General features: G+C 41.8%; 1 protein-coding gene across 1 annotated transcript in view; it reads right to left on the reverse strand.

Moving 5' to 3' along the window:
- The window catches only part of LOC117670675 (microsomal triglyceride transfer protein large subunit-like), a 32744-nt gene extending 27404 nt beyond the window's left edge, over positions 1 to 5340 (reverse strand). The window contains exons 1-3 of the mRNA XM_034426021.3: positions 4761 to 5340; positions 2279 to 2466; positions 388 to 516 (exon numbers count right to left, since the gene is read on the reverse strand). Coding sequence (XP_034281912.2) covers positions 388 to 516; positions 2279 to 2466; positions 4761 to 4827 — 384 coding nt within the window. The 5' untranslated portion in view covers positions 4828 to 5340. The remainder of the gene's footprint in view (positions 1 to 387; positions 517 to 2278; positions 2467 to 4760) is intronic.
- Between the last annotated feature and the right edge of the window lie 5691 nt (positions 5341 to 11031).

Genomic DNA, 11031 nt, shown 5'->3' on the forward strand with positions numbered 1-11031 from the left:
AGCACACATTTGGTGTGCATGAAGTGTGCATTTGGCATGTATGAAGCACGCATTTGGTGTGCACCACGCATGTGCGCACAAAGCGAACCGGTAGCAAAGCGAACCGGTAGCAGACTTCAAAGCATTTCACCTCTTGGAGCTGCCCATTGATATCAATCTTACTCCCATTAAAAAAAAAAGCAGTGCTCGTCCATCCAAGAAAGGAGTGACTTCTTACTAAGCACCGTAACATTCTTGTGTACTAAATGCTATGGTCTCAATATGCAGTTGAAGATGGATTTCCCAAAAAATGTGCTTGGACACAAAGCTGAAAGGAAAACGGCACAGAAACAAGTCCGAATGAAAAGGGGCCATCAGCTGCTGGTAGGTAGAGAAATATTTACATACCTTTCCCTTATTCCAATGGAGGAAAAATGGTTGCTGGAGTTCGGTAGCATTCTGTGAGCCTTTTACAGAATGGCCTTGGCTAGTCTGATCCTCCTTTTCCAAATCTTGATTGATGCGTAAGTCATGGAACTAAATAAGGAAAAATGCAGATGTTCAAACTATAGTTGTATTTTAGGGCTGTCAAACTCCCAGCCCATGGGCCAGATGTGTCACGCGCTGGCCACACCCAGTTTAGCGAAGGGGAAAAAGTCCCGATATGTCACATGATGCCGCTGTGACACCGCGAGTTTCACACCCCTGTTGTATTTAGTCTTAGATATGTAGAATTAGGCCACAAATAGGGGATTTGCTGGCCAGAATTGGCCTGTACTCCAGTGGTTCGAGCCTGGCTCTGTGAGATGGTGTGAGCTCCTGTCACTCAATCCCTAGCGTCTACCCACTCAGCAGTTAAACAGCATGTAATATTGCAAGTGAATTAATGGGTATTATTTCATTGGGAAAAACCTAGCTGCATTTGTGGGTGCGGAGCACAGAAGCTGGTGCGGCACCTGGTGGACGTGAGGCGAGGTGAGGTGAGAATGGCGGAGGAGCCCAGAAAAACCAGCAACACGAATGCCACTAGTTAGCTGATATAAAGCTAGTTTGTCCCCCACAGTGTACCAAGGATAGATGCACAAGCACTGAACAGAATGAACTAGCATTCTAGGCTGCATTGTGTGTCTACCATGTGTAGATTTCCCTGACACTATATGTCATATGCTAAATAAATAAATATAAGGTCACAAATGGTCCAGTCAGAAGCAGGTATGGAATGACGGTATGGCGAATTATCCAACAGTGCTCATTTTGCAATAATGATAGCCAGATAAATGAGAACAGGATTGTGTTCTTACTTTTTTGTCTTCTTTTTCATCAGTTCTAAAATCTGTGCCATTGTGGCAGTGGGTCACCACTGTTTCATTGTGAAGAATTTTATTCCTACTTTTATTAAATGAGTAGACTTGCATTATACGTAATTAGTTTACATTACTGACCTGGAAACCAGGAGTCTGTGAGTTCTAGTCCGGCCTTAGATATGAAAACCAGCTGGGTGACTGTGGGACCAGTCACTCTCTCTTAGCCCACTGGATTGTTGTGGGGGAAATAGCAGGAGCAGGGAGAAATATGTATATCTGCTGCCTTGAGTTACTTAAAGGTAAAGGTAAAGGTTCCCCTCGCACATATGTACTAATTGTTCCCGACTCTAGGGGGCAGTGCTCATCTCTGTTTCAAAGCTGAAGAGCCAGTGCTGTGCGAAGACGTCTCCGTGGTCATGTGGCCGACATGACTAAGTGCCAAAGGCGTATGGAACGCTGTTACCTTCCCACCAAAGCTGGTCCCTATTTTTCTACTTGCATTTTTTACCTGCTTTCAAACAGCTAGGTTGGCAGAAGCTGGGATAAATAACAGGAGCTCACCCCATTACACAGCACTAGGGATTCGAACCGCTGAACTGCCGACCTTTTGATCGACAAGCTCAGCATCTTAGCCATTGAGCCCCCAGGTCCCCTTTAGTTACTTACAAACTAATAAAAGGTGGGTTAAAATTTTAATAAGTAAAAGCTAAGTCTTTCTTTTTGGCAAATAGCTCTTTAGAAGCCTAGAGCTGATAGGAAGGAATGTATCTTCTGAGTAGAGTTAAATACAATCAAAGGGTCTATAAACTTCTGGCCCGTGGAAGGGATGCGTCATGCACTAGACACGCCCATGCCCAGTTTAACGAAGGGGAAAAAAGACCCAATATGTCATGTGACACCGCCGTGACGACGTGAGTTTGACACCCCTGGTCTATAGAATGGCCATGTTTTCCTCAGAAGCTGAAAAACCAAGAAAGCAGAAGAGCAGTACTAACTTGGATTTGGAGCAGTTGTTCGCCTGCATTGTCGGTGTTGCTCCACAAGAGATTCACATCAACCACAACTTCTGCCTGAAGCTTGCTTCCCTGCAAAGTTGGCCTGGATAGGAAACTTAGTTGGCTCTCTAGTGAGTATCGGTACTGATAGAGAATTCCTGAGCCGAAAGAAGGCGTTTCCAAGTTTCCTGTAAAAAATAAACAAAAAGTCTCATGCTGATGTAACTTGCAAACTTTTAAATAAGACGTTGAGTCATTGATACTATCATTGATACATGACTATTGAGTCATTGATATGTGAGAAAAGAATGGTTAGCCTGGGTTCACTTATTTTTCTAAGCCGTGTTTTGTGTTAATCGTACGTTTATTGAATAAGCTAGAAATGGCTTCACACAACAGGCTAAGCCTGAGCAAGCATTATGCCATTAAAACACAACATACACAATTTCACATGATGTCCTCAGCAACATAGCTTGCTGGAAGAATGGCTGAAGTCTCCTGTACCCTTAGTTTTGTGTTACTTCAAAAACTATGTTTCAACATTTTACTGTGAAACCCACACTGAATACAATGCCTTCCCTAATTATCACCAATAGCTATTTAGTTTTAGGAGCAAGTAACACAGATGCAGAAAGGAACAATTCTTAAGTACCTTTAAGTCAGCTTTTGGCAAACTCCTGTCCTCCAACTGTTTTGGAACTCATCTGCTCTAATCCTAAAATAGCTGAGATCCAGCACATTGGGAGGTCAACAGATCAGGAAACGGTGTTTTTGCGATCAACATGTCAAAGGTTTTGTTTATTACTATGAGTTACCTCAGAAAATTTGTGTTTGTGGGCTTATATGGCATACTATACGTATCACAATCATGGCAGCCGATGTGGTACAGTGGTTATAGGTGCAGGATTAGAAATCAGGAGAGCATGAGTACCATGTTCTACCTTAGAATCTATCTATCTATCTATCTATCTATCTATCTATCTATCTATCTATCTATCTATCTATCATCTCTATCATCTATCATCTACCTACCTATCTACCTACCTACCATCTATCTATCTATCTATCTATCTATCTATCTATCTATCTATCTATCTATCTATCTATCATCTCTATCATCTATCATCTACCTACCTACCTACCATCTATATCTATTTATCATCTGTCTGTCTGTCTGTCTGTCTGTCTATCTATCTATCTATCTATCTATCTATCTATCTATCTATCTATCATCTATCATCTACCTACCTACCATCTATATCTATCTATCTATCTATCTATCTATCTATCTATCTATCTATCTATCTATCTATCTATCTATCTATCTATCTATAATCTCTATCATCTATCATCTACCTACCTACCTACCTACCATCTATATCTATCTATCTATCTATCTATCTATCTATCTATCTATCTATCTATCTATCTATCTATCATCTGTATCATCTATCATCTACCTACCTACCTACCTACCTACCATCTATATCTATCTATCTATCTATCTATCTATCTATCTATCTATCTATCTATCTATCTATCTATCTATCTATCTATCTATCTATCATCTGTATCATCTATCATCTACCTACCTACATACATACCATCTCTATCTATCTATCTATCTATCTATCTATCTATCTATCTATCTATCTATCTATCTATCTATCTATCTATCTATTCTACATAGCAATAGCAATAGCACTTAGACTTACCGGTATATACTGCTTTATAGCTCTCTCTAAGTGGTGTACAGAGTAGCATATTGCCCCCAACAATCTGGGTCCTCATTTTACCCACCTCGGAAGGATGGAAGGCTGAGTCAATCTACTCTATCTGTATCATCTGTATCTCTATCTCTAAATAGATAGATAGAATTTTTACTTTCATTTTTATTTATAGTAAAAAATTATTTTTTAAAAAACTATAAGAAGTCCCAATGAATTCAGAAGCAAGGTGTGGTACGAAGGTACGTAGAGGGTTGCACAGCATAACTTTGGCCGACATTTGTGATTATTAGATATCCTTTAGTTTGATTGGGCCACATCAGTTTTATTTTTCAACATTGGTTGAGACCAAATAATAAGTTTAGGTCCCAGGACCCCCTTAATAAATTAAACATTTAGTTTCATCATGCAATGATGCAATTAGGTACTTATAATTCCTGTGGACCTTATCTTTTCAATGCTCTCCGTTTCTAATTAGCATTTCAATTGGGGGGTTTAGGTTTTCCAATTCTATGCAATGTCCACAGCAAATCAACCATTTGTGAAGAATCGAAAATAATAGTCACATGCTCAGAGCTTGCAGCAATATTCAGAAGCAAAGCTTTTAATCCAGGGGTGTGAAATCAGAAACATTATTATTATTTTTTTTTAGATCTTACATTACAAAGAGTGGCTGGCATCAAAAGTTTGGGGTAATTTCCCATGATGCTCCATTTTCCTCTTGTCCCCTAAAATAACAATATTCAGTCTCTTACCTTCTGCTGTAGCAGCTAAGAAAAAGAAAAGCCACCAGGAATACCGGGAAGCTGCTTGCAACTTCATGGTGTGTTTTGCGGGTGCAAAAATTGAAAGCACTGATGGGCAGAGAACCAAGCCGGGACGAGGGCAGTGAAGGTTGTCCTTTCAACGCAGACTCAGCCGAACTGAGATTCCCATATTATGTGGGCACAGCCCCGTCTCACTTCCTATCCCCAAGTCACACATCACAAGGAAGAGCAAATGATTAATCGTTCATAGCCAGCCAAATGAAAAAAAAAAGAAAGAAAACAGAAAACCTGAAGTGTCGAAGGTCCAGAGAGACGGTGCTTCAAATCCAGATAGGTTTGAAAGGGAGCAAGCTGAGTTCTCTTTAGAAACTGCGAGTGTCAATCAACCTCTCTTCTGAATGGGCCCTTTTTATTCCCCGAATAACCAGTGCAGACTCGCCCCCCACCCTCTCCTGCTTTCATCCCCTTCTCCGTCTCAAGAGGGGGATTGACGTGGAAACTTTGCCAGTTGTAAAAGGAGGCCTCTCTTTTTTCCTGGTGTACACTGAAAGACTCTCTGTGCCTCCCACTAGAATTAAAACAAGAAAAGAGATTTTTGGAACAAATGCTTTTAGGGAGAAGATGCCATCCCACCAGCCCAGCCCGATATATTTCCCGTGCAAGCTTTTTTTTTTTTCCAAGCCAGGGAAGAACCACCTGTGATTTTCCAGGACATGTATCCTCCATAGAGGAAGTTCTTGACTTATGACAGGCAGCACTTGGCCACCTGCACCCCCTGAGAGCAAAAACAGGCCATGGGGGGGGGTGCCCCCCAGGCCCTATTTTGGGCCTAGTAGGCCTCCCTACAGCCTCCTGGGAGCAAAAATGGGGCACCTGGGGTCTCCTGAAAGGGGTGGGGCAGGAAAGGGCGGGACCAGCCAGCAATTTAACAAGCGGTTTGCCCAAACCGGCCTGAACCGGCTGAATCCCACCACTGCAATTAAGCCCAAAATATTTGTTGCTAAGCAACAAATATTTTTTGTGAGTTTTGAGCAATTGTTTGTGAGTTTTGCCCCATTTTTTGGGCCAAGTTGTTAAGCAAATCGATGTAGTAGTTAAATGAATGGTGCAGTCGTTAAACGAATTTGGCTTTCCCCATTGACTTTGCTTGTCAGAAGCCAGCTGGAAAGGTTACAAATGGCAATCACGTGGGAATGCGAAATACATGACAGTTGTCTAGTGCCTGAATTTCAATTGCGCGACCATGAAGATGTTGCAACGGTCATAAGTGTGAAGAACTGGGTTGTCATGTTTTTCAGTGCGGTTGTAACTTGGAACAGTCACTAAACAAATGGTTGTAAGTCAAGGACTATCTGTAGTCAATTCTGGTGCTGCCTGTACCTCCTTCCCCAAATTATTTTATTTGGGGGAAATAAATCTGAGGCAGCACAAGGCAGAGTTTGGGGTTCAGTTTATCAGAGGAAAAGTTGGTGGTCGATGATGGCAAATCAACTCGCCTTTCTCACAAAAATGAGAAAAAACTTCATATAACATAGCTGGTAAAAAAAAAACAGCGACAAAAAGCAAAGAGGGGGTGAAGACTATCAGAAGAACAAGTTGTGGTTCATAGGTATGCCACTTGTAGGATTCTGTGCTCTTCTAAAGAGCGCCGGGTGATTAATTTTGTTACTTCATTGGTACTTATGGAAAGTGTTGTAGCTTTGGCTGATTTGTTTGCTGAGAAAATGCAAACAAACTGGTCCGAGTCAAAGATCACTTTGATTAGATTAATGCTTTTGAACAAGGGCCAACATTCCTTATTATTTTTTTTTTCCCAGAGGGAGGCTCTCTAAAAGTTTGACTTCGTTTGGAAATGAAATTACGACAGGTTTCTCCTTTTAAAACCTATCACTCAGGATGCCATTTAAATTCAGTCAAGGTTGAACTGAGGAATAAAGTCATTTAATTAGCGCTCTGTTGTGGCCCGTACGCGGCCTGTGCAGCTAGTAGCTGATTCAGACAGCGAGGAGGTTGGTGTGGTGCTGCGCCAGCAGCCTGTGCAGCTGGCACTCGAGTCGGACAATGAGGAGGCTGGAGAAGATGTGGTGCCAGAGGCGGGGATTCAGCCAGGGCCTTCAGAACCTCCAGAAGCTCCCTTAAATGAAGAGGACGAAGAGGAGGAGCCTCTTCTCGATGCACGGGCGCGCAGAGCTTCCAAAAGGCAGGAGTGGCTCCTCAGGAGGAGGTCTCCTCGAGAGTAAGGCTTGGGACTAAGTGGCCACTCCCTTAGCCTATTTAAGGAGGAACGTCAACTGAAGCAATTTGCAGGGAACAACTTAGTTCATATACCTTCGTGTCTTGTCTTGCTTATCTTATCAGCTTCCTGCAAATTGCTTCAGGGCATTCTGCCAACCATAGTAAGCTTTCAGTTATTATTCTTTGAATTCTTGGCGGCTGTTAATGCAATTAATTAACAGCCATTGTTGTAAAAGACTGGTTTATTCAGCAAACTAAGGTTTGAACGGACTTTGTGTGTGCTGCGTTCTTTGGGGTCCGTAGCTGGGGCAGAACACGCTCATATCTGACAAACTGAGAAAGAACGGGCAAAGGGTTTTGGGCAAAAGATTTTTTTGAACTTCCCCTACTCCGATTTGCTTAACTGAAGGACTAACAGCTCTTTGACCAGATAAAATTGAAATCACCATGTGATGATCTCTATTTGTCATATTTTGAAATGCTCTCTTATTTCTCAGACGTCAAAACTTTTCTTATACTATCTTAAGTGTAAGAACACTTTCTTACGCTGTCTGGGTGGAATTTAGTGCATCTTCCCTTCACTGGTGTTCCCTACAAACATCATTTCTACAACACACAAAAAGCATGGTAAGATGCCAATTCTTGGAACTGTGATCCAAGGTAATTTCCATACCATTTAATTACAATATAGCACAGTCTAGAATTATTCAATTATTGTTCTGCCCAAATAATCATAATATAGCTAGCCTTTATTTCATGTCAGCTATAACCAAATCTGCTACAAAGAGGCTACAGCTTTGCTGTAATTCACTATAGGTATTCCTCAATTTACAACAGCTCATTTAGTGACTGTTCAAAGTTACGACACTGAAATTGCAGCATCCCCATGGTCATGTAATCAAAATTCAGATGCTTGGCTACTGACTCATATTTATGACAGTTGCAGTGTCCTGGAATCATCTGTTCACCTTTTGTGACCTTCTGACAAGCAAAGTCAATGGAGAAGCCAGATTCACTTAACAACGGTGTTACTAACTTGACAAGGGCAATGATTCGCTTAACAACTGTGGCAAGAAAAGTCGTAAAAGTCTCAGAGCAACATAAATGTTGGGCTCAGTTACAGTTGTAAGTTGAGGACTACCTGTAGTGCAGAAATTACATAGGGTTTGGGTAGACTGAGTGATTTGAAAGGCAGGTCAGAAAACTAGGGGTGAATAGAATAGAATAGAATAGAATAGAATAGAATAGAATAGAATAGAATAGAATAGAATAGAATAGAATAGAATAGAATAGAATAACAGAGTTGGAAGGGACCTTGGAGGTCTTATAGTCCAACCCCTTGCTCAGGCAGGAAATCCTACACCACTTCAGACAAATGGTTATCCAACCTCTTTTTAAAAACTTCCAGTGTTGGAGCATTCATAACTTCTGGAGGCAAGTTGTTCCACTGATTAATTGTTCTAACTGTCAGGAAATTTCTCCTTAGTTCTAAGTTTCTTCTCTCCTTGATTAGTTTCCACCCATTGCTTCTTGTCCTGCCCTCAGCTGCTTTGGAGAATAGCTTGATTCCCTCTTCTTTGTGGCAGCCCCTGAGATATTGGAACACTGCTATCATATCACACCTGGTCCTTCTTTTCATTAAACTAGACATACCCAGTTCCAGCAACTGCTCTTTGTATGTTTTAGCCTCCAGTCCCCTAATCATCTTTGTTGCTCTTCTCTGCACTCTTTCTAGAGTCTCAGCATCTTTTTTACATCGTGGCGACCAAAACTGAATGCAATATTCCAAGTGTGGCCTTACCAAGGCATTATAAAGTGGTATTAACACTTCACGTGCTCTTGATTTATGCAGCCTAGACCTGTGTTGGTTTTTTTGGCAGCTGCTGCACACTGCTGGCTCATATCTAAATGATCGTCCATTAGGACTCCAAGATCCCTCTCACAGTTACTACTATTGAGCAAGCTACTACATAGACTGTACCTGTGCATTTTGTTTCAAAATAGCTAGGGTCACAAACCTGGGTTTGCAGGCATGAAAATGCATTCTGGAGCTGTTTCCCAAATTTGCATTCTTTGTGTTGGAATTCCTAAGCATCCCAGGGAGGAGAACTGGTGTGAAATTACATAACTGAATAATAGGAATGATCAGAAATTACATAATGTCACTATGAAAGTTACACTCACCATTGTGTTCAACTCTTTTTTTTTTTTTTTTGCTTTAATTTATATGCCGCCCTTCTCCGGAGACTCAGGGCGGCTCACAATGCGTTAAGCAATAGCCTTCATACTTTTGTATATTTATACAAAGTCAGCTTATTGCCCCCACAAACTGGGTCCTCAATTTACCCACCTTAGAAAGGATGGAAGGCTGAGTCAACCTTGAGCCTGGTGAGATTTGAACTTGCAGTAATTGCAAGCAGCAGTTGTTAATAACAGTGCTTTAGTCCACCGTACTACAGGCTCTTAACTCTTTCACTAGTGGTGAGTAGCTCCTGTTGAATTAGTATAGCCATGAAATGGGTAACAGTGGTGGGTTGCCCCCGGTTCGGACCGGTTCGATAGAATTGGTAGTAAAACTGGCGGAAGGCTCCATCCACTGACCCCGACGTCATTAAGATGCTTCTGTGCATGCGCGCACGTCCCCGTTGCAAACCTGTAGTAAAGGTAAGTAGAATCCACCCCTGGTCTGTAACATTTAATCAGTTCCCAAAAAATGTTGAAAGAAGTGGAAAGGGCAGAATGACAGATCACAATGACCTTCACAGTAGATAGCTGAGAAGCTAAATACACACAGGGTCCCATTTTATCTGTGTTTCATGATGAAGGACTTTGCCCAAATTACAATTCAGTTGTACTTTATTGAATCTTTCCACTTGTCACACTGCAGCTCCTTCAGGCAGACAGTTAAATTAGGCAGTTGCATAAACTCTGGTTGAACTGATGTACCCTTAGGTGCCCCAGTGTGCCTGTCAAACAATCTGTGAATCTTTCCTTCTCCTGTTCCTTTTCTTAAAATATAAAATAGGAAGTTGGGATAACTAAGTGATGCACAGGTGGTTTTTATATAATTTTACCATCGGTTCGCCGCACACCGAAAATGTGAACATGTGCTCACACTCACTTTTCTCGCCTTCCGTGCATGCGCGTGGCCTTCCGCACATGCTCTTTGCTCACACGCAGCTTGCACGCATGTGCGCAGCTTAGAAAATGTGGCTAAATAGGACGGCAGAGTGCCAGCCACTACCGGTTTGCCTAAACCAGTCCGAACCAGCTGAATACCACTTCTGAAGTGATGCAACAAAGAGGGCACGAAGCTACTACAAAGTACTATGGAAGTAACTTGTAGTATTTGAAAGAACTGAAGTAAAGAAAAAGATTAAGATAGGTAGTCCTCAATTTACGATCACATTTCTGTTGCTAAGTGAGATAGTCATTAAGTGAATGTTGCCCCATTTGACAACCTTTCTTGCCACAGTTGTTAAGTGAATTGCTGAAGTTCTTAAGTTAGTAACACGGTGGTTAAGTGAATCTGGCTTCCCCATTGACTTTGCGTGTCAGAAGGCAAAAGGGGATCACATGATCCTGGGACGCTGCAACCGTCATAAATATGCCAATGGTCTGAATTTTAATCACATGACCATGGGAATGCTTGCAACGGTTGTAAGTGTGAAAAATGGTCATAAGCAGTGGTGAAATCTGAACTGGTTTGCTACCAGTTTGCTGGCCAGGCATGCACAGTGCGCACCAAAAGGAGGCTTGGGAAGGTAAGTAGAACAGTGAGGAAGAGGATCAGCTGTGCCGCACGATTTAGCTTCGGTAGAAAGCAGGATTTCCTGCTTTCTAGCAAAGCTAAACCGTGCGGCACAGCTGATCATCGGAAATACCAGTTTGGAGGAACCGGTAGCTTTTTTAAACTACCAGTTTGATCAAACCGGTAGTTTTTATCACTACCAATTTGCCCGAACTGGAGCAAACCAGTAGCATTTCACCCTGGTCATAAGTCAATTTTTTCAGTGCCTTTGTA

This window comes from Pantherophis guttatus, chromosome 6, assembly GCF_059756535.1.
Source record: "Pantherophis guttatus breed Tessera chromosome 6, ASM5975653v1, whole genome shotgun sequence".
Classification (NCBI taxonomy): Eukaryota; Metazoa; Chordata; class Lepidosauria; order Squamata; family Colubridae; genus Pantherophis; species Pantherophis guttatus.